The sequence below is a fragment of the Manacus vitellinus genome, unplaced genomic scaffold, assembly GCF_001715985.3.
Source record: "Manacus vitellinus isolate BGI_N305 unplaced genomic scaffold, ASM171598v3 scaffold_0_pilon, whole genome shotgun sequence".
In the NCBI taxonomy this organism is placed as follows: Eukaryota; Metazoa; Chordata; class Aves; order Passeriformes; family Pipridae; genus Manacus; species Manacus vitellinus.
The window spans coordinates 56,463,393-56,487,567 of record NW_021938789.1 but is presented as its reverse complement, the minus strand read 5'-3'; the positions used below and the strand labels follow the sequence as shown (position 1 = coordinate 56,487,567).

Here is a 24,175-nt window from a genome sequence, read left to right as displayed (position 1 = left end):
TTTTTTTTTTAGCATTCCTTGGTCTATATAGACTATATCCAGTACTTGGCAGCTGATGGCAGGCAGTGTAGTTCAGAGAAAAACTCACACTCTTAGGAAGATCTCAGCCATGCACCTCGTTCAGTTGGGCACCGTGCCCTGTGTTGCTCGGCTGTAGGAAACGTCACTAAGCTGTACCTCTCTGTTTTGTTACACCTTTTTGGATCATCCTTTCCCAAGCAGTGTTCAGACTCTGTCGTTCTGTTTTGTGATCGTATTTCAGCAGCATTTTACATCAATTTACTTAATGGTTTTTATAGCACCTCTTCGCCAGATGTCATCTGGGAGCGTTCCTGGCTCTTCTGGAGAGAATATGCTTATCTATCTACTTGCTGGTGTTGCGGCTTTCAGTGGTTTATTTTATGTAAGTGTTTTGGGGTGGAGCTGCTCGTGCTTTCTGAGTTGCCATGCTATGAGGTGTGTTCTGGGTTAAAGAACACGATCAAGGTTCAAACTGTCAATAGAACGTAGACGTTGTGGCGTAGAGCTAAGTACAGCCTAACTGAAAAATCAGCTCTAGAGAACTAGTGAACCTGAATGCCTATTGCTTGCCTGATTTACTGTTGCTTTGGTAACTAGTGCTGGGTCAATCTTAGTGGAAAGCATGTTTAAAACTGTGTGAAGTGAATGTGTCCAAAGCTGGAGTGAGGCACCTGCCTCTAACCCCTTGCCTCTTCTTATCAACCACAAACATTAGGAATATCTCAAAGTGGGTGAGACAGATATGAAATAAGCTGTCTGAAGCTGCAAGGGGAAGATTATGAACCTAGTTAATTTGGGCACAAAAAGAAAGATTAGTTACTTTGAAAAAGAGTGTTAAAGTTTTGTAAACATCTGCTTTCATTAAGCTTTTCAGTAACCATTCTCTTCCCTGCTTCTAAATAAGTCAGATTCTGTGCTTCACATCCCTAAATCCTCCATTTTGTAGCTTACATCCACCCCTCTTCCCCAAGATCTGAGATAGTGACTAGCACATCCCCAGTACCTATTTCCCTGTCCCACAAAATAATCCTCTTGAATGGTAAGTAGCTATTTGTTCAAAATACCAAATTTGTTTGATTGCATATCCGGAGGAATAACAAGCTCTCTTGCTGTCACATGTTTACCACGTTAGAAAAATAATAATAATAATAATCTTATTGTAATTACCTTTTAAAACACTGTTTTCAATTCCTGAAACACAGCAGCACTTCAAAAGGTGCCTGGTATATTGTATTTGCTTTCTAACAATGGAGAAATATGAAATGCATAAATATATTCCTATAGCATGCTGTTAATTTTTTTTTTTAACCTTGCTTAGCATAAATTTTATATACCTTTTAAGGTAGACAGTAGCACTTGCTTAAAAACCCTTCTCTCCCTCTCCTCTCTTTGTGTTTGGTAACTTTGTAGGGATGTGGCAATAAGTTCAGGTGTAATTTCCTTTCAGGCCTACAGAGTAGTCAGTTCATCCCGCAGCAGGTTTATTGACCATGTGAATGTTCTTCATGAGAGAGCTGAGGGGCGGAAAGGCAACCCTTGGTCAAGGAAGGGTGAGTTGAGCTCTTCTCTCTTGTTCCCTGGGTACACGAGGATCTGGAACAGATTTCTGGGTTGTCTAATCAGGCCTTAACACTGTCCAAGTCCTTGTCTGAACCGTGTGAGTGGGAGCCAAAACAAAGGTGGTTGTGCAGCGTTGTTCTGTTACAAAGCTGCTGCTGCACAAATCTTGAGAATGGTGTGAGTAAGGCAATGAATCTGACCTTTGATCTGCCTGTGAGAGTCTCTGTGGATGGAAAGAGTTGATGTGTGAATCATTAATCGTATAGTGGGTATTTGATTTACTGGAAGCTTAATGAAACTTGACTGGATGCATAATGCTGTCAAAATCAGTTTTGTTCTTTCATTTGTTGGGGTGTAGGAGAAGATACTAAATTTTTCTCAATCAGCAGGTTGGGTCCAGGCCACAGGCCATCAAGAAACACAGTTCAGTAGGGGGAAAAAAAAGCCTCTACCATTTTTTTAAATATTCTAAATTGGACCAATTTTTTTTGTCCCAAAACTTTGATTTTGTCCTTTTTGATTTAGGGTTAAATGAAAAGCAGGCACTACGTAAATGTATGGCAAATCCTTACTTAGCTCTTCGTGCTTGGATAATTAGACCATGTTAGTTCAACTACTTGTAATGGAATGTTGTCTCTGTCTACATCAATTAGTGTTACAGTGACGTTAATGTAAAAGATAGAACTTTGGCAAACATGGCCTTGCTAGGAAAAGCAATTATCAAAATTACCTAAGGAACTTTATATCTTTTTATTTAGTTGTTATTTTAAAAAAATAAGTAAGCTACTGAAGCCAGAGCACTTGAAGCTCTTCTTTATTTTTTCTGATACTGACATCTAGGGAATTGATTTAATATATTTGCATGCACACAAAGAATAGATTTGAATAAAGTATGCTGAGTTTAAATTTTGTTTTCAATGTGAGAACATGATTTGAATTGTCTGCCTCTATAATTATTTCTTTTGAAGTTGTTAGCCTTGAAGTTCCACAACACATCCTTTAGTTTTAGAACTTTAAAATTACAGATTTCAAGATTTAAAATGGTAAAACACCTTAATTTCCTTTTACTTAAGCAGCTGGAAGCAATACAGTTTTTATACTCCATTCTTTAAATACTGAGAATTCAGCCACGGTTTTAATGCAGTCCTTCCTTGTCCCTAAAATAAAAAATAACCAGGACCAAAGGATATAACTTCTTCCACTGACCTGGTATCCTCCTGCTCAGGGCAGAAGTGAGGGTTGCCCTCATTCCATTCTGACTGCCACAGTCAGAAGAACACAGTAGATGTGGAAGCATTAAGCAAACCTCCCAGTGCACTCCCAGTGGTATCAGTATGCTCCCTCTTTTCTCTTAAGGTTCACTTCTGCAAGGTTCACTGAGTTTTAACCCTAGCCTGCCAAAATGTTGGAGTGGGATACCTGCAGGGTCAGTGGGGTTGTTGGCCCACTGAAGGCTGTACCTGTGTTGCCCAAGGCTGGGGTAAAGAGAGTACTCAGTGCTCTGCAACTTACCTAATTCTGAATTCGGGTACTCTCCAGATGCCCCATAATCTGATGCTTTGTGCTGCTTCTTAACTTACATAAATGTCGCAGCCAATGGCAGATGATTGCTGCCTCTCTTTTTATTGGTAGGAAGAAGTCCATAAGAAGTCCAGAACATTTCTAAGGCCGTTCAGTGAACACAGTTGAAACTTGTTTCCTATATTGTTTTCAGTATTGGACTTCTGAATAAATGCTCATCCTGGAATTCTTAGTTGGACTTCTGAGTAGCTAATTCCAATTCACAATACAAAACTACAGTTGAATCAGCTCTTTTTAAAAATCCTTCTTCATTCCCAACTGTGTATTCCCTAAAGAGGTTTCTGTTCTTACTTTTCCTACAGAACCCTCTGTGTGCCTTCTCAAAAAGGATAACATCCCTCTTCTTCCCCCATTTTTTCCCATTCCCTGCATAGTTGTATTTTGTGTGTATCTTGTCATAGAGTGTTACCATAGTATTGCTTTTCCCAGAAGTGCCACTGCAGCTTCTTTCCCTGTGCATTTTAGAGTCAGTCCTTACACTTTTTCACAGGAAGCATTGCTGATAAGAGCAATTGAAAATTCCATTGTCAAAGTAATCTGGTATTTTTTTAGGGCCACATTAAATCAAGCTCAAAATAAGATCTAAAACGGGGTTGGTAAAAATATGAAGTGGCAGACAGAAAAGCAGCACATCAGACAGCACATCCATGGCATATTTGCTGCATGTGTTATCATAACTGAAGAACTTTCTAGGTGGAAGAACTTAATACTGGGGAGCAGGTGATCAGAGAGAGAGTCTTCTGATAGGATTTTTGTGGTTTCTTATCCAGGGGAAGATTCACCCCTCGTGCCTGAACCCAAAATGCCTATTACAGAGAACTGTACACAGCAAACAAGTCTGTCAAAACAAGAGAAACAATCAAATCCTATTTTGGGCTTGTTTGTTTTTTAGAGGGTTGCAATATATTTAATTGTATTTTAATTAATGATATCAGATTTTAAAAAAATATCTGATAGCAAATGTCCTGTAGCTCTTTTTAACTGAAAGCCGTTCTCAAATTTAGTGGGATGTAAAAAGCCCCTGGTAGAAGCAAGACTCAAAGTAGCAGTAGGATATCTGGGACATCATTTGAACTGTAAAATGATGTTTGGCTTGTAGGACATTCTAGTTGCTTATTTAGCAAATACTGGGTTTTGTCTTCCATTCGTGTGTGTCTCCTTTAAACTTGTTCCTGATTTCCTTCCTTTTTAGCTATGACTTTTCTTTTTAACATGATGCAAGCTGATTCAATCTTTCTAATCTATACTCTGCTTTTACACTTTCCAGACTAAAATACAAGGGAAATCTCTTTCCAAACCCGAGGAAGTTAAATACAAACAAAGGACAGTCGTTCACCATTGAGTACCTTGCAGCCTACCTTGGGATGACTTTATACCTTCTATTGTAACACTCCATACTTGTGAGACTTTAAAAGAACTACCTGTGTTTGCAAGGCCAAACCATATTGAGCTTATTACTGAACCTGCTTTGTAGAAGGCAGTTCTGAGATGGAGAAGCTGGTTGTTCTGGATGAATGCACTCTATATTTGACTGTCCAATAAAGTGTACTGAATGCTGAGCTTGGCTGTTAGTCTGTTCTTTGTGTAATGAATTTAGTTTGTTTGGTTTTTTTTTTTTTAAATATAGTGTTTTCTTAAAGGGACATGATCAGGTTGCATAATGTAAAGCTTTGATTTTTTTTTTACTGAGCAATGAATGGACTTGTCTTTAAATCTGAACACAAAAAGGTAGGCTTGCACTAGCATGAGAAAAACAAGAAATAAAATCGATCTGTTTAGTTTTTAAACAGATATAAAAGAATAACATAAATTCTGACTATGTCTCTTTAAGCTCTTTTGTTTCAGTTCTCACGTAGTTTTTTTACACTGTATTACAAACATTATTTCCAGTTCTGTTTTTTCACATGGTGAGTTGGTTCTAGTGGCGAACTTGAGGTGAACACTTGATATATAACTTTCTTTTGTTAACTTGCTGTTAGTGCATGTCTGCATGGTGGTTGTGCATCTTTGTTGCTTTGTGCTGTTTTTCATGACTTGTCTCAACTGAGTTTGAAGTAATGCACGACTGGGAAACACTGGTTTTTTGAAGTTCTAAAGAGCCTGACCCACAGTGGTGTAGATAAGTCTTTAAAAGAGACCTGGGACTTGTTAAGGAGAAAATAGTCATAAGTGGTCATATCTTCAAGAAAGTGAATCCTGACCACTTAAAAGTAGCAAGTTATTTTCTTACTTGTATACACCTAGTTTCAATAAGGGTTTTTTTCAGCCCTGCAGACCTTGCCTTTCCTATCTGAGCACTATGGCTCTCACAGGGGTCACAGGGCATTCAATATAGCTTTAGAGAAAGCAGAGGCAGCAGGGATTGCAGAGTACCTGTGGCTAAGAGAAGGCCCAAAACCCATCTGAAAACTGTGAACTCCTTGGGTACAGCATTACTGTAGCTATTGGCAGCCAGGTCAGCCACCTGGAAAACAGCCCTGTGCAAACTGAAGGCACACCTTGGCTTGCAGTGCTTCTAAGCTTGCAAGAGCTTCCAAGTAGGTTAGCAAATGTCTTATTCCCAGTGTGTTAATTCCACTGCTGGGTGCAAACAGGGCAAGAGTCATGCTCGCTGTGTCACCTGTGATAGCATCACCACTGGCCCTTTCAGCAGGGTGGGTCTGAAGCAGCACTTGGCAAAGTCCCTTTTTATCCTTCCCTGCACTCCCACCTCTTAGGGTCACTTGCTTTAAGCCACAGTTTCTTTTCTTATTCCACTGAAGCAGTTATGAAGCTCAGTAATTAAGAATATGGTTTCCTCATCTTGTAAACATCTTTTTTTTGATGCCACATGAGACAATATGGGGGGATTAATTATTGATTTTTGCTGTTGTTTTTTTTTTTGTTTTTTATTCTGATCCCAAAGCTTAGCTTCCCATTTTAAATTCAAACGAGGATGGTGGTAAAAAGTAGTTGATGAAATTTTTGTTGCATGCATGCACTTTACTCTCTTTATTGTATTAAATAAATCCCTAGAAGGTGATGAAGAGACGGATGAAGTCACTGAAGCAGAAAAAGCCACGGAAGAGGCTGATGCAGCAGACGCTGCTGGACCTGCAGCACAGGATGAGAGTGCTGGACCCGCAGCACAGGATGAGAGCTCTGGGGAATCCCCAGAAGCTGGAGGGGAGAATGACTTACCGGCTCCAGAGGCATCCCCTGCTGTGGAGGAAGCACAGCAGGAAGCTACTGCTAATTCAGAAGCTGCTGCTAATTCGGAAGTTGCTGCTAATTCAGAAGCTGCTGCAGTGCAAGGTTAACTTATGAATGTGGTTTTTGAGTGTGTTGTGTCGTGCCTCTTACAGAACATTAAGAACAAGCATCAGTGTTCCTGATAGAGTTTGTCCTGCAGTGAAAACTAATTCAGGTGTTAACTTGACATATATCATGAGCGTAAAGTAATTAAGGTTATTAAATCAGTGTCTCTGAAAGCGTCCTGCCTCTGGCACCAGAGTTACTGTCTGAAACAAGTAGAATGAAACCTTTATTTTACTACCCCATCCTATTTCTCTTTCTTAAGATCTTTTATTAAGTTAAGCATGTAATATGATCAGTTAAACAGTTGTTTTAGGGACCTAGTTCTTAAGGGTTTGTTAAGGAGTCTAAATACTTTATTTCACTGGCCTTTCCAAAGATAATCACACTAAATAATTATATCTGTATCAATGTAACTTCAACAGAATCTTGCATAGCAACAAAAATGCTGTCATGGTCTCAGTTTTAAGGATATACTAGGTTAAAATTTCAACTAAGTTTCAGATTTCAAATGAATACAATAATACATCAGATACAATAAAACATCAGATTGGGGTTAAACACTAAAATTGATCGATGGCAACATATTCAGTATTTTGAACTGTCAGGGTGTTTGAAATATTTTGGTTTACTGTGCCTTTACAAAAATTACAATAATACAAATGCAAACCTATCCGTAATTTGCACAAGATACAGGATTATAATTTAATTTGCTTGGATTTTTTTAGGACTCCTTTTAAAATTTTTTATTTATTTTTTTTTTTACTACTAACCTTGAGAGGTTCTATCTAAAACACAGGTCAAACTGAGATTAAACGTATTTTGTCCACTGGTCCGTGGTAGGTTGTCACAGTACCTGGAAAGGTGTTAGCAGATTCTGGAATTGTTGTTGCCTTTTTCCTCGGTGACTCCAGTGAGGGATGGATGCATCTTGCCTGCCTTTTTAACAAATGGACTTGAGGAGTGGTGCAGCACTTCCAATGCCTTTGTGAAAGGTCTAGGTACGAATGGGATTTTAATTCAAGTGTGAATAGCTCCTGTGCTTGTCCATAAAACAATCCAGTGCAAACAACATTTAAAAACAATACTCAGTCTGATCTGTTATAAGTGATACAGCTGGTAGAAAGCAGAAGTAAGTATCTTGGTAGTGATTATCACTGCTTACATATAAAAATATTTATAGTATCTAGATATCTTATATATATATAAAATATATATAAATATATTATATATATAAGATATATATATATCTAAAGACATTATATATATATCTAAATATTAAAATATCTAGAACCTTAAAAATTTCCATTTCTGTGGAATATTTAGACCATTTCATTTAGAAAAGAAACAGTCTGGTATATGTTAAAGTTAGTGAATTAGAGCTGTTCTAAGAGGTGTGTTTTAAAATGTCTTGCAGTGTTTACCTGCTCTACAGAGCAATTGCAAAATTTCACTTTAGTTTCGTAAGCACTTGCTTGTATTTGGAAGTGGTCGTGTATTCCTTTCACAGGAATCTTTTCACATTATCTAGGAATAACTGTTAATTGTTGGATAGGGTGGGATCTTCTGTATGGTGAGTATTTCTGCCATTTTATTGAAGAGGAAGCAGCTGTAGGATCTTCCCCAAGAAACATCGTGCATAAGTTGGTTAGACCTTGAGAGGAAATTCTTTCCTGTGAGGGTGGTGAGGCTCTGGCACAGGTTGCCCAGAGAAGTTGTGAATGCCTCATCCCTGGCAGTGTTCAAGGCCAGGCTGACTGGGGCTTTGAGCAACCTGGTCTGGTGGAAGAGAAGGTTATGGCAGAGGAGTTGGAACAAGATGGTCTTTAAGGTCCCTTCCAACCCAAACCATTCTGTGATAATTGTGTGATTAAGTCTGAGGATCCCATTCTGGACACAGTGATTTCATGTCCTTACTGATCACTATTTGAGAAGAAGAAATATGTCTCGTAGCTGTTAGTTACTGGTGTTGTCTGGAAGTGCAGGAGCTATTTAGAAATTACTGATTTCTTAGATCTATTTTCTCTGGCAACATACTGAGGAAGACAGCACTAGAACCACACTTCTGTCATGCTGAGATTTACAGGGGAGTCTGAGGGTCATCTCAGGTGTCCTCTGTCAAACCTTGCTGCAGTGGTGATCCTTTGCTGTGTGGTAAAGCTGGCAGAAACAAACCTGTGGGATATAAAACCATCGAGAAACTAAAGCAAGGGAACGTTCTCCCCAGTGTAGCGTTGCCTGATGTCGTCAGTGTTCCCGGGGCGTTAAAACCTGCTCCTGAGCACAGCTGCCCTGTGCCACTGGTCACCAGTGAGGATTGCTGTAAATAGCTGCTGGTGACAGGTGTCTCCAGCCAAGGGTGAGCCCTGAGGACCTTGTCAGGGGTTCACACGAGGTCACATCCCCGGGGCTCCCTGTGAGCGCTGTGTAACCGGAGTCCTACCCTGGGAGGCTGGAGAGGCTCCAGCTGCCAGGCCACCTTAGGACTCACTGCTCCCCTCGTCCTGGCCCTGCCTGCAGGAGAACAGACCCTGGAGCAGTTCTCCCGAGGAGTTCTGACCACAGGAAGGAAGGCCACAAGCAGCACGTGGTCTGAAACCGGTATCCCTTTCCTTTAAGCTGTCTAAAAACTAGTTTTCGTTGGCATCACACTTACAAGAAGATGAGGGTTTTGTTTCAAAAGTTCTCTGCACTCTCTGTACCATTTTGCTCAGTGCCTACTTGCAGACAACAGCTATTCTGTTTTAAAAAAAATTGATATTCCTAATTAAAATCCTTCTGGAGGTGCCTTTCAGTTTTGTATTCAACCATCTTTATCGTTTGTATTATCTTCATTTAGAGGGGAAAATATGTATCTCCACTTTTACTGAGGTAGAGAAGGACTTTTCTTTCGGAGCTTTTGAAAAAAATACTTATTTAAGTAACTTTTATTGGTTTTGTTGGCAGCTTGATGTTACTTCTGCAGGTGAAGGTGCAAGTGTTTTTACCCTTACCAGCAAACCTCTGCTTTTTCAAATGTAATTGTTTCTTTTAGTTTATAAAGCTTTCTGTAATGTTTGGAAGTGCAGGGTGCCAATGGACACTTGTCTCCAGCTCCAGTACACATACCTGGGTATATACCTCTGGTATGTATACAGATACCATGGATGTGCAAAAAAATGCCACCCAAACCAAAACAAATATCAAACAAACAAACAGAAAAACCTCCCAACCCAACCTTGGAGGTAGATGCTTAATACTTAATTTGGGTTATTTCTGTTCCAGAGAGTTAATTACGATTGTACCTGCCTGGAATTTTCTCCTCACCTCAGTTTAAACAATTTACAATCCACTGCTGGTATCTGGAATTCTGTGAAATACTGTAGCCAAAAAAAGTACTGTGCTGTGTTACTCTGTTCCCAAAGTTTTAGTTTCCTCTAATTTCTAATTTTCTTTCTCTTTTTATTGCTTGAGCTGCCATTCTTGGTCACTGCCTGATGCTGGTTAAGTTCCTGCTGTTCTCCTTCTGTGTACTCTGTGTCTGGGGACCATAAATTAAGATAATTTTTTCTTTATATAGAAAAATGCTATAAAATGCACAGATTGGCCAGCTGCTATTTGGATTAGACAGGGTTGTGACTTCTAGTTTTTGTATTACCACTATAAACTTTTCTCCAACTCTGGTATTGAGGCTTGAGGTTTTGGCATTATCAACTGGAATAACAAAAGCAATTAGCCCCAGTCCATGCTTGCTGGCACTCCTGACTTCTGTAGCATAGGTTCTTTTCTAATTTTCGAAAAGAAAATGGTCTCTTCTCTGTTTGTTATTTCAAATACCATTTGGGTGAGTGACTAGGTTTGGGGAGGATTAGTGTGTGAATGTGCCAGTGCTTTCCATGTCAGGCATCAATGCCAGTTGTCTGCAGCCTAGAGAAACAAATATAGGCTGCTCTGGACAAGAGTTGCTGCTTTCAGGACAGGACTTTTCGCTGACCCAATCACACAGCGATGCCAAGCAGACAAAAAAAAAACCCTGGCATGATCAGTGCACATTGTTTTTGCTTGGTAAGTTACCAAATTCTGGGTGTGCTGACACTGGAAGTACTTCGAAAATGGCCAAAGAGTCCTCAGAGTTATTTGCAATTGCTCATATTCAAAGGCTTTCAGAATGACATTGCTCAGTAAAACAGACACATCCTTCCAGGCATTTGTTTGTGTGAGGTGGAGAAATGAGGATTGTTTTCCTCTTCGTTGAGTGTGGTAGATTAATCTAGCTAAATTAGGCTCTAGAAATTTGAATTATGTGAATATTGTCCTACTGGGGAAGCATCTGTATCTGTGGAACTTCCACTGGGTATTTCTGTTTCACATTTTATCACTTTCTTTATCTGTCTCTTGGACTGCTGCACTTACCTTTTATCTCTCTGATTGCCATACACTGGCCACCAGTCTCTTCTCTCTTCCTCCTGTTTTTCCTTCATAAAACTGAGCTTGTAGATGTGTCATCATAGGATAACTGGAAAATCCCTGTTGGAAGAAAGTGAACAATATTTAGAAAAGACTTCTGTAAAAGTTGTGAGCATCTAAAGACCTAAGTTGGTAAATGGAGAGACTGTTCATTTTTGAGCAGCTTAGCTGAAAAGAGAATTTTTCAGCATGCTTTGGAGGAGGCAGATTTTGGTAAAAGGGAAAAACCCCTAGAGCTTCCCAGCTAAGAGTGCAAACAAATAAATGGGGGAGAACTACTAAAATAACTGTCTTCCTATTTGTCTATTGTAGAGCAATGAGACAAGTAACTTCTCAAGAAAAGATTAAAGCTGGTAAAAACACATACAGTGAATAATGCCTAAATGATTACCACTAGTAAGGGGAAAGTAGACTTACTGCTTTTACTAACATTTATAGCTCATTCTCAAGACTTAAAAAGAATCCCGAAATAACTGTATGTATATAAATTGGAAAGCAAGAACTCACTTTGGACAACAAAAACTGTTAGCATTTACTTTACCTTAAGTAGTATTACCTGTGTCTGAAAATTTCCTATAAATACAGCACCCACAGGAATACTATTAGTGTCCTGCTTTAGAGAAAAAATGGCATCAGGGACTCCTTTCTGCTCTCCTGTGGTGACAGTTCAAACCACAATGGTTTGGTGTTGATTTTTGGGCAATGTTTCTCGTTGCAGAGAAAAACATCCTTTTCAAAAAACAACATGCTTAACTTTGCTCCCTTGAAAACTAAGTGGGTAAAACTTGGTGCATTACTTTGTATGGGGAATGTTCAAGAAAACATCTAACTTAATTAGGAGGGCTTTTAGAACCTTCTGGAGGATTTAATACACCAAATTATTAGTGCATTTTCATATATGCTGATTATATTAACTTGCACTAGTTTTCCTCCTGATCTATTCCAATCAGTGACTAGACATGATTCTGTGTTTAAAGCAAATGAACAAACACAATGTGAGTTGCTTCTCATTGCTACAAATCCACATTACAGAATATAAAACAATATACTTGAAATTATATGAGGTATTGTAAACTATTCTGGATTAATGTGACATGCACTGTTCTGCTTTTATTCTGACCATTACAGGCTTCTCTGAATCTTTTTTAAATCCATTTCATTTTTCAGCCATTGTAGAATGAGCTCTCATGAAGTGAGTCTTCTGGTCATTAGTATGAACTAATGAGGCTTTTCTTGAGGACTAGTGACCTACATCAGGCACAAACAACCTGTGACATGTTTGGCTGATTGAACTTGTTTCTCTTCTTTCTGTATGGAGTGAAGAAAATTTTTGTTTATGATAATATGCTTCACAATGCCATGGTTTAGGCTCTTAGCTGGACCTCGTGGGTTTTTATCTGGATTACTTATGGATGGGATTGCAAAAAGGGAAAGATGTCAGATTTTTATAGTGGCAGGATTATCAGAAATGCCAGCCTTCCTCTGTTCATCGGTTTCCCAAAGACCTTGGGCTCTGAACCTCTGGTTTGGGTTTATCCTATGGAATAACTGAAATGCCAGGGGGAGAAAACTCCTGATGCCCATGGGCTCTAGCAGGGTACTGCAAAGTAAGAAGGTCAGGAAGGTTGAGGCTGCCTTCATGCTGTGTCCAAACAACAGCATGATCAGGCCAGGGCAGTTCCACAAAAAATATCTTGGCACTATATGGGCTTCAGCAGCTGCCAGCCACTAGTTCCTGTCCTGTGCATCTGAGGAGCTGATCAGACTGAAAAATAATCAGTGCTTCTCTAAATAATTGTTATTTCCTTGACTCTGTTTAGCATGTAGAACTGAGAGGTTTATTGTTTCCCTGTGTGAAGCCCAAGTGCTGGTTTCACAGTGCCTCGAAGAGAGGCGTTGGTCTGTGGTTAACCACCCAGTACATTTTTTTGCTTTTTAAGCCCAATGTTTAGGTGTTAAGTGTTTTTTTTCTTTCCGAAGAGTAACTTGGATAACTTGGTCTAGCTGTTCAGAATCCTAAGTGGTCACTGAATAAGATGCCAATGAGCAGAGAGAGAGCATTTCAGGTGGTCCTGAGTGACATTCCTGGTGCGCGGGATATTCCTGCAAGCCCTCCGTGCTGAGCTCCCTGTATCTTCCTGGCCAGTGATACCTGAAGCACTTGGTCCTGTTCCAGGGACAGATGCACAGTCTGGCCTATTTTGCCCCAAGCTGCCTTGGTGGTGATGATTTCCCCCTGTTCCTCTTGCTGATGTGGCTGATGGTGGTTTGAGCCCCCAAGAACAGAGGGAGGAGGTGCTCAACCCAAGTCAGCTGTACTTGGGGTGGCAGGTGGCTTCTGATGAAAGGATGGAAGGGGACCTTAGCTGTCACCACCACCTCAGGAATTGGAACAAAAGCCATTGTTGAATGAACTTCTTTCCATTTTCCCTAAAGCTGATGGTGGAACCAAAATATGTGAAGTTGTTCTTAAAGGGAATCGCAGTTTCTTTCTGCTACTGCTGTCTTCTCCCCTGGGTTAGATTTGAAGGCACCAAGTCCCCCCTTTTCCTGTGCTCTGTTTTTCAGCTTCTCTCAAATACATTCTTGAATTACTTTTCAAGCATGGCAGAATCTGACTTTTTAAAAGTCAATTCTACTCCTCTACCAGTTTTCCAAAAGCAGGTCTTTAACCTAAGAAAAGGAACTGGGAATATTTTGCTCTGCCTATCCTAACATTTCAGAGGACATCCCAAGACCCTCAGTGGACCTGACTGAGGAAGCTTTGTGTAAACAAAAGCATCACATTTTGGTATAAGTGGGTCTCTAAAAAGACTGTAAATAAAATATTTCTGTTTTCACAATTAAATTTGACTTCCCTCCCCCCCCTCCTCCCCTTTGGAATTGGTGTGTGACACTGGTTATGTTATAGGCAGCTTGAAATATCAAAGCCTTGTTTTGTACTCCAGCTTTGGTTTGTGCGCTCCGGGCGGATTCCATTTGTATTATGCTGGCTAACTTGTATTATTTCAGCTTTATAAAGCCAAATTCTTCTGCAAGGAATATTTTTTAAAGTAATTGGACCCGGTGTTGTGCATTTCAGATACCAGCTTCATCTTGACTGCTTAGGAAAAAAAAAATCCCGATATGAAGGATACTGTTTTAAGTTAAATGCTTCACTCGGAGAAGCGTATTTTAAAATATTTTTAAATATCTTTAAAAATTGCAGGAAACCAGTGCCTGTTCAAATACTTTTGCTGTTGTTTCTAACTGGAAACATCACTTTTCAATGAATCAAATGATTAGGATTAGAATCAAAATATGATGGTTTTAAATATATTGGTAGGGAAATGCAAAACTGAGGGAAAAAATACAGACTGTACTGAGAAAGGTGTGGTTATCTTGTATGGTCTCATTATGAAACTTCTGTCCCACAGGAAGGAATCCCCACCTCTCCCCAAGCAAGGAAAAAATTGAATATATCTTTCATTTTAAAATCTGGAACAGCAAACAGCAATCTTTCCATCTGTATCTTAAATAAGGAAAACTTATACTTACAAAGCCACTTAAAAATACAGGGTAAAAGCTTAAAATCCAGTAAGATTTAAAGTTAGTTTGAATGGGCCTGCAGGCTATTTGTATCACTCATCTACAATTTGGTATCAATAGATATTAAAAATTCATTTCTTTATGTATGTAAAAAAAGCTTTGCTTGTTGGTTGTATCCTGTCACCTTCTGCAGGATGTGTGGTCAGTGCTGATGTTTGTGTTGGGGCACTGGTAGCTGGCTTTGTTAGCTTTCACGTGTGGTGTATGGGGTGAAGCACAGCTTGGAAAATCCAGCCTTGTGAACACTGAACACTAAAGCCTGACAATATTTGCCCTGTAGAAATGCTATCAGGAACATCTTCTACAAAAATTCTTGCAAGAACCAAGTTTGTGGTAGGTTTCAGATCCCACTTACCATCATCAGTGCTAAGTGGATTCTCTCTATACACCCTTCCACCTCCCTGCTTCAAGGTCATCCCATAGCATGTTGTTTACCAGGGGGTAGGACATGACTGTCACTGTGAGCTAGCTTAATTTTGCACTGGAGCTTTGTGTCCCAGACAAAAATCCAGGCTGATTCTGCATAAAAACTCCCCCAGGAAAGTTGCAAAGCTTGTTTTAAAGGCTGGAAAGCTTTGGGGGGAAGGCACTATGCAAGCAGTAGGATCTGCCCTCTGGAAGTCAGTTCAAAAGTGTGTGGTTTTCCTTATTATTGGCAGGAGAAAGTCAATCTGTGTGTGTTATTTTTTATTACCAGCTGGAGCAAAGATGAGTCAGTCACACAGGGCACACAAGTCCCCGCTTATCTTGCCTCTCTGTTCTGCTGGAGGAATGCTGAGCTCACTAATAATCACACAATTCAATTGACCATCATGAGGATGCAGAATCATCCTGGATTTGGACTGTTTTCTGTTCTGCTGAGAATGCACCGGAATGTATAGTCCTGCACTCGCTCTCAGGGCTGCAACTGCAGCATTTGTGAGAGTAGAAATTGTCTTTAAAGACTGCAGGAATAAGTACTGCAGGAAGCAGTTTTGGTGGGGGTTTTTTTCCACTGAAATGATAGGGATAGTTTCCTAAAAATTGCATTTCTAAGTGGAACTGGTTTTGGATATTGTGCTAATAAGCTACTGGAGCTGTCTAATGCTGCTGTCTTATTTTAAAAAAACCATCCAAACACAAGCTTTCAAAATAAAACCACAATTTCCTTTTGTCTATAAAATCAATTTCCTTCTCTTTATTTACTCAACTCGAACCAGACATGTTTTCACAACAGAACTGGTTTTGTATTGCATTCGGTGCATGTGTAATGTGCTCCTGGTAGTTGCCCAGTCATGTTCTCTTCCTGCATGTGCAATTTGGAAGGGTGTAGTTCTTCTCCAAATGGTTATCTCCTGAAGCAGAGGAGCTGAAGACCACTTGGGGGTGCCTGTAGCTGTCCTGGGCAGAAAGCAGGTGGTGTTTTGGTGAGGGTTCCCTGTTACATGAAAGCAGTGGATGTTACACAGATGGCTTCACAGTGGATATGTGCTGGGGCTCTAACTAGCCTTGAGGATGTTTGTCCTCAAAATCCTTGGGATGTTCAAATCCCTTTGAATGCTTTGGCAACAGCTGTTGATGCAATATGCAAAGCCTAACCCCTTGCCTACAGTTAGTAAACATGATTAGTTTGATTTCTCTGAGGCTTGACGTTCCTTTATGTTGTCATTTGCTGAAATCACAAGGAAGTTAAGCTCCTAATTCAGATCTTTAAGTGCTACAAATGCCTAGCAAAGTTGAAGAAAGCTGTAGCCAGTGATACTGGGATGTAGCTACTTATCCCAGGGGAAAACTTAAAATCAACAAATGCCTGGTGAAGAACCATAAGAGAAAAAAAAATCCAATTTTCAGAAAAAGTGGCTAATACTATACACAGATGCTGAGAATTTTGCTGCCAGTATAATAGCTTGTATGAAACTGTGAAGTATACCTTCTGTATACCTTCTGTAGAGTAACATATCCTACTAAGATGGGGGGGGGAACACAACACACCAAAACCTCTGTGAAACAGGAAAATTATGAGGCCATTTAACTCCAGTGCTATCAATAAATTATTATGTGTGCGTGTGGGACTTCCCCCTACAGAATCAAGAAAAAGCCCAGTGAACACCACTTTTGTGAATATAAGAGGAAACTAAAACCCAAGAACATTCCCTTTTATGGCAGGTTTTAAATCGTATGAGTCAGGGTGAAATCATCACTTGACTGAGACCCATTTGACAGGAATGCTGCAGGTGGGTGTTTTGCTGAAGATGTTTAGGGGCTGAAGTGGTATTGTGCTACATGGATAATAAAGCACCTAGGGTATTCAGTGGGAAGTGTAATATGAATAGGACTCAAATACCACGTGTCCTCATGGTAGAGAAGCAATTGCACAGGGCAGATTGTTTTGTTTAGTTACACCCTGCAGAAATCATAAAAAAGCTGGCATAAGTGGACAAAATGGGTTGCAGTTATCACTGCACAAGGAAATACAGGGACTTCAGATTTTCATTCATCATTCAGGAAACGACACAGAACTAGTTAAGGTGCTATAACTCCTCTACGACTATTTTGAAAAAATAGAGAAGCTTAAATTTTAAGTATTTGAACTATCCCAAGATAGAAGTGATTTTGGTTACATCTGTTAATTGCTGGAGAGTTTCATGACAGGCTTATTAACAACTTTGCAATAATTGAACAGACAGAAGAGTAAAATCCTTCATCCAAGGATTATGGAAAATGAGTCATCATTGTATCAGGCATAGATTAAAGTATCTTGTATGAAATAGGGTCTTACTGCAGGATTTTACGTGGAACAACTGCGAGAGATTAAATTGGATTGAAAAAAAATGAAATGCATGCAGATTTAAAAAAAAAAAAAGAGAGAGAGAGAGAAAGAGTGTGAAACAGCACTTAGGTTAAATTTAATATCTAGGGAAACAAAGAGGAGAGATTTCTAAGCTTTGTAAAGCTTTGTGCTACCAGTGGTCAGTAAGAGAAGATGTGAAGGACTTGGGCAGTATGCCTGATATTCCTCATGTAGAAGAGCCCATGTGGCAATCCCAAATCTGAAATAGGCAGTTCTGAGCTCGCCAGTTCATCATTCTTCTGGTGTTCCCCTGGGATCACAGCAATTCCCTTGGACAGAGAAAAACACGTTGGCCTTGTGAATGGGATACAGAGCATTTGTTCCAAGATGTGTATGGACCACCAGAAATATGCCGAGGTTTGTTTTGGTGTCGAATGAATGCTCAGGATTGCCTTCATGAGGTTATAGACTGCTTTGTAATCCCACGGTGCCCAATTGTAATAGCAATAGGACAAAGAACTGGTGCCAAAATGGTCTTTGTTGGCCAGTGTGAGTCTTTGCTGGAGATAATGCCTTAAGGAATGGATTATGACCCAGTGCAAGCTGCCCTGTGTGGTGCTGCCATGAGCACTTGCACTTGGGCCACCAGCTACTGCCATCTTTCTCTTCTCCACAAGAGCCCTTCAACTGTGGCACCAGGAAGGTGGCTGCTATGGAACTCTGGCCACACGTGCTCCAGGAACGGATGGGAAAGCCACTTGAATAAAAAAAAAGTACCAGCTGGAGATTTCTGCACTAAGCAAGGACAATTTCTTACATAAACATTATACGCTCATACTACAGACATGGGTTTTCAAAGTGCAATGCCTGTCCCAACAAATTCCTTTGTATTTTAGGGAATGACAGCCACTCCACAAAGACCTGGATGGACACACTGGGAGAAATCCCTATTTTGTTACAGTAGATTGTCTCTCTGATTACTATAATGAGCAATTCAGACCAGAGACAAATTTTTCAGTACAAGTGGTGTAAGTGTTAATGTTAGGTTTCAAGGCAGGTATTCCTATAGGTGACAAATAAACACACTTCCCATCCAAAGGAAATGAAGTTTTATTAAAAAGCAGGAGAGACCCTGTCGCTCCCTCTACTTCCTTCCTGATCTACTCTTCTCAGTGCAAAAGAAATAAAAACACTCCTGAGAAAAAAATGAAATACTATCAGTCAGAGAGTGAGTTTTTGGCAATATAAGCTGAATGTTTGATGTTACAAACTCAAACCCACCAGCTTTTTACCGTAGCAGATATATGGCATTACATCAAGCATTGCTTGCTGTAAAATATCTAAAGTTCCACATTTCAAATATACTACTTTCATTGCATGGCTGTTTCCCATAAAGACAAAGGTAGCAATTCCTGAATATTTCTCTTTCTGTTGCTTCTTCAAAATGCAGTCAGTATTCTGTAAAGTGAAATAGTTGATATTCAGAATACGCTGTATTTAACTAGCTGCAAGGTAATATTTGGAAAAAGGCATGGGATGCTAGCTCTATAAAACTCCTGTTTAGTCCATTTATTGAACTTCTGATGAAGCTGTTTAGTTAGCTGTATTTAACAGATGTGTAGCTTAGTATGGGATGTAACAAGAAAGTCTTTGCAAACCTTATCCTACCGACCAGTTGAGGTGTGTGATGTTGGAGACCTCTGACAGGAATGTTAGAAGAACACGGTCAGGGAGAACTTACTCAAGTAAAATTTAACATACAACTGCTGGTTGATGTGTTCACTCTTGCTGCAGAGGGTATCTACAAAGAGATATATTACCTATTACAGACTATTTTATGCAGACAAATTGCTTTATGCTTAAAGGAGGATTAAGAAACAGCTAGTTGGCAACCCTGGAATTGCAGCCTGAACCTTCAGCCTGATGTTAGGATATTTCTACATTAAAACTACCCATGGTTCTGTGGAGCGTATATGTAATGTCCTATGGTTCTGATCCAACCAGGATTATATCTCCATGGAAACTTTACCACTAGCCTCTTGCACATCATTAATAATTTGACAGCAATCAAAAAAAAAAAAAGAACCCAACAGCATCTGCAAGAGAGAATATAGATGTTAGAGGATACTTGTCTATGTATAAATACATGAAAATAGCTCAGGTTTATAGTTCTCTGCCCCAGTGCTGGAAAGAGACTTTTCCTGGAATTCCACTTGCAAAGTCTTATTTGCATGATAGAATTTAATCATCTGATAGATCCTGTTGTCTTCAGTTACTTCAAGCATGTGTGTTAGGCAGGTACTTCATGCTTAGTGAGCCTTGACTACTCACCCTCGTTTACTGTGGTGAATGGAAAGAGAAGACAATTATCTCTCTAATTTGATTCATAGAATCTGTGAGTGAAGTCTTGGATGTTGCAGCTTCTTCTGCCCTTGAGGAAAACTTAGACAGTGGCAAGGAAGGAGCAGCCTCAGCAGCTCAAGAGCTTTCTGACACAGCCTCCGAGAGCCAGGACGCTGATGCTGAGGAGTCGTGGCAAACTGCAGAAGGTGCAAGAAGAGTACAGCTGGGTCTGAAATGCCTTGTCCCTGAAAAGCTGATGGCTGCGTGCACTGAACTGGCTGCAAGAGCATGCAGAGCTCAAGTGGTGCAATGTGGCTGCCCGTGCTGGCTGTGTTTGGCATCGTAGTGTTAGCAGAAAATCTAGTTTTGAAACTCTATGCTGTGCAGTAGGAATAGGCTGTTACTAAATTGGATCGTGGTGGTGTGTTGAGCTCAGTGCCCTGCTAAGTAAGTGGCTAGATGTGAACTTCATTAAGAACAAGAAATTCTCCTTGTGCTGCCTGTAACACATTTTTTTCAACATCTGACTTAATTTTCTAAAATTACGTGGGTGTAAATAAAAATATAGCTCGTGTGGTACTAATAAACCTTGCGGTGTTTCGATGGAGCAATAAACAATCTTACATTATTGCTATTGAAGTTGAATGATGTAACTGAATGCAAAGAAAAATGTGTGTTAGAATCATCACTGCGGAGATTTTCAGAGGAGTTTAGAAGTTTGGCCTCTAAACTCTTTTAAAACTAGAATTAAAAAGCTAAAAGAAAAAGTGTCTGTATACCTAATATGACTTTGTAAATTGTATCCCTTTAGTCCAAAGGATCCTTTGGACTAAAGGAAACAACTTACTTGCCTATTTTTCATTGAATAAGTTGTTTCCAATGTTTTTCACTGGTGTTTTGTCTCCATTTTCAGTTTCTGAGGAGGAGAAGACACCTGAAGAATCTGCTAAAGACCCCTAAAGGTACACAGTACAGTTGCAGCACGTGGTTTCCTGCTCTTCACCTATCTTTTTTTCTCAGTTAGTGGCAATTTGCAGCATGTGGTAAGTCTGCACATGCACTGTGATGGTGAATTTGTATTTCTGCTCCCAAGAAAAAAAGAACTTTATTGAAGTATTTCTTAATTTTGGGGAACCATTGCTGGCATCTTTTAGAGGCTTGGAAGCAAAACTTTCCTCTCAGTTGTCATGTTGGGTTTTATCCAATGCAAAATGGATAAAGACCTGAGATTTGTAGCTTTCTCCTTGGTAAAAATATTCTTTGGACTTTTGATTTAAATTATACAGCTACTGGACTTCTGAATTATTGGTCTATACAATAGAGCAATAGCCTTCTGGATGTTTTATTTTAAATACATTTTTTCACAATTAGTGTATCTGCACTTTTAGTTTGTGCTAATGAAAATTACTGAATATAATACTCATTCTACTTTGCTAGTGTCTTTGTCAGTTGGTTTTATTTTTTTTTTCATTGTCAGAAAAGTTGTGCCTCCCAAGGTTGTTATTTTTGCTCAAAGTGAAAGCTAAGGGTACCTGAGGGTATCACTTGGAAACCAAGTTACCAAGAAATTGTCTCCGCTATGGAACACATAAATGCAGTGATATAGAGAAAGAAATTGAGTTAAGAATCCTTTTTTTCCTTGTAAACATATGGCAACCCCACAAATTGTCTCATTGCTATTCCGGATTTTCATTTAGACAACAAACACCCGGTATAGCCCAGTCAATTAATGAAGGCAGAGACAGTAATTGAAAAGGGTGGGAGTGGCAGGGAAGGCAAGCTGCGGGAAGCACTTTTGAGGGAACAAATTGGAAATAGATGAAAAAATAGATCAATCTGCCACCAGAATACAGGTCCACTGAATTCTGCTTAAACTGCTTGGACTATTTTTGATCAAAAAACTACTTTTTATGAGTATAGCATCACAAGGTTGCAAAAGGGTCCATTATTGAGCTCCAATTTGATCTTGTTGGGGGTGGGGAAGAGATTTATAAAACATTTTACTACTTAGTGCTGGAAGATTACTGCCTGTCATTTTACCAATGTACAAGTCAAGAACCATGTTGCATTCCTAGTCAGGAAAGAATATTTTCTTCCTGTTATTTTTCTGTGTGTTTGTTTTGATTGTAAGCACTTTGGAGTTTGGAGCGTGACTTCTGCATTGAAAACATCATACTTTTTAAGGGATTCAAGGCAAAGAAAAAGAAACAAAAAAAATGTTGACGTGAGAATCAAATCATTATACAGTTAATTTTTTTAAAAACACTAATTATTTGGCGAAGGGATAGAAGTGGTAGTGATGGAGTAAATCCTCAGATAAAGCCTTAAGTTGCTGCTGAGAGCGTGCCAGAGTAAGGATGCCCAGTTCTACTGTGTGTGGCTGCTGGCCCCAAACTGACACTGCTATGGAGCTACTTACATCAGTAATCTCAGCAAACACAATTGGTTTACTCTGTGCTTAAAGTTAAGCAAGTAGCTATTTGTGGAAGTAAGACCTAGTGGAATGTGTCCAGCACGCAGGTAAATTCACTTGTACCTGAGCAACGCTGGTGAAGATTCGGGATTCCTTGAAATCTGGCTTCCTTGGCAGAAACAGAGCAAGTTTTCACAAGCCATCAGATAACCATGATTTACAGAGCAGTAGTGGTTATATGCTGTAATTCACTCAACTGATAACCCACAGTCAAATTTACAGTGTGCTTGGAATGTCTGGTCGTGCTTGTTGCTAAACATCACTTCTTGTTGCTTCCTCTAAACCGGGTTCTTTTTTCTGTTCCCCAGTAAGCAGTGCTGAAGCCTTTGAAAAGTTTAACGGAAGTATTTGTGGCAATCAACCAGCTGATTCCTGTGTGAAACCTCATACTCTTCCTTGGAGACACAAAAGAAACTGTGCAGTTTGTCATGCCACACACTGCTCATTAGGACCAGTATTCAGTGCTGCAACAGATAAGATTTAAGTTGCTTAGAGAGACGCTTCTGTGATTAACATCTCTGCTGTAGAAAGTAGCACCCAGTCAAAGCACCACTCAGCATGTCCTAAATACAAGTGCTAAGAGAAGCAGTAGACTTAACTAAACCATGCCAGGTGAACTCCTTCTAGGTCTTTGTTGTCTCGTTATGTACATTGATTTCTTACTCTTGGTCCAAGCTGCTGTGCATAGTTATACCTTTGTAACATTCCATGCTAAAACGTAAGTAAAGGGTTTTAAATCGAGTCAAAAATCTTTTAAAAATTACGTGTTAGCATTTTTAAATTGGATCACGGGGAAAACAGCAACCTGCTTGCTCTCGAGTTTGGATTTAAGATTGTAAGCATAGGACATCTGGCTGTAAGCATAGGACATCTGGCTGTACAATATCTAATTTCCCCCCTGCATAAACATTTCAGATACTACCCTTCCTTGCACAATAATATCCAGGACTAAACACTTTTAAGGCTCCTTCTTTGGGAAGAAAACCTGTTTGCAAGTGCTACCAATAGGTACTTCATAGCATGACAATCAAAATAACGCCAGTTGATGTTACTGATGATGGATCGAAGTGGTGGCTCCTGCCTCAGGGATGCTGGGCTCTGCTCCTACCAAATCTCAAAATCCCAATGGAAGGCTATGCAACAGGTGTTCAAATGGACAAGGATTCTTAGGGACTAAGAAAGAACAGAATAGATAAATAATCTTGTGTTCTTAGTATTAACTTCATAAAGAATACACCTATTATGAATAATGGATTTGTATGACACTGTTCTCCTAACCCTCCGTTGTGCTAAGTGCATGAGTGTGCATCTAAGACAAAATGCTGAGACCCATTACAGCCACCACAGAATGGCAACAATTCTAAACCAGAGCCAAAAAAGGTATATTATATACTATTTATATAGAAAGTGTGCTTTATAAAGTGTATCTGACTCTTTTCTCTCCAAGCAGAACTCTGGAAAATGTTGAAAGGGAAATGACAGCATTATGACATTCCTACCCATGGCACAAAGCAACACATGCTGCTTCCCCCATCATAAAGCAAATTATAATAGTGTTCCAACAAAAATATAGCCCGTTGCTCCTGGACCTGCTTAGGAATAACTGGAATAATGCGGAGGCAAAAGCAGGCTCCTGAGCTTCGAGAAGAAATACTACGGCCTTCTGCTTAAAGGATAAAGCCACTGTGATTAAAAGCAATTTTTGTAGACAAAGCTACTGGAATAAAAGTCTTAGACTGATATTTTGTTGGATAAGAGTCTCTCTTTATTTATCTGGTAGATTAAACATCCTGTGACGGATGCATACTCTTAAATGTTCTATTTCTTAATTTTCACTTATTCCCAGTGAAAGAAGCTGTTTTTCTGCAGCAAGCAGCAGGGTTCCTGAAATCATAGGCTTTGCTGAATGGCCCTTTATCTCTGGAACTGCTCTGGTACATGGCAAAGTATGTTAGCCCTTCGGAACAGCTGCCTGAAGGATTGAATCACAAACTGTGGTGAGCTTTCCAAAGCTTTTAATCCCTCCAATTTAAAAAAAAAAAAAAATTGAGTCCCAGGATAGCTTTATGTCAGGGATCCTCTTTTTTGTTTGTTTTGTT

General features: G+C 39.6%; 1 protein-coding gene across 3 annotated transcripts; it reads left to right on the top strand.

Moving 5' to 3' along the window:
• Positions 1-144: 144 nt before the first annotated feature.
• MGARP (mitochondria localized glutamic acid rich protein) lies at positions 145-23,818 on the top strand. Of its 3 annotated transcripts, none has more exons than XR_001920850.3 (6): positions 145-403; positions 1,469-1,571; positions 6,178-6,456; positions 19,651-19,809; positions 20,517-20,646; positions 22,385-23,818. XR_001920850.3 is itself a non-coding variant. In XM_018073970.3 (6 exons), exons 1-5 carry the CDS (start codon positions 287-289, stop codon positions 20,561-20,563), a joined length of 705 nt encoding a protein of 234 aa, XP_017929459.1. In that variant the 5' UTR covers positions 149-286; the 3' UTR covers positions 20,564-20,565; positions 22,385-23,818. The 3 variants fall into 3 exon arrangements, 2 of the variants coding, with proteins under 2 accessions (XP_017929459.1, XP_017929470.1); XM_018073970.3 differs by having other exon boundaries at positions 149-403; positions 20,517-20,565; XM_018073981.3 differs by lacking the exon at positions 19,651-19,809 and having other exon boundaries at positions 190-403; positions 20,517-20,565.
• Positions 23,819-24,175: the final 357 nt, after the last annotated feature.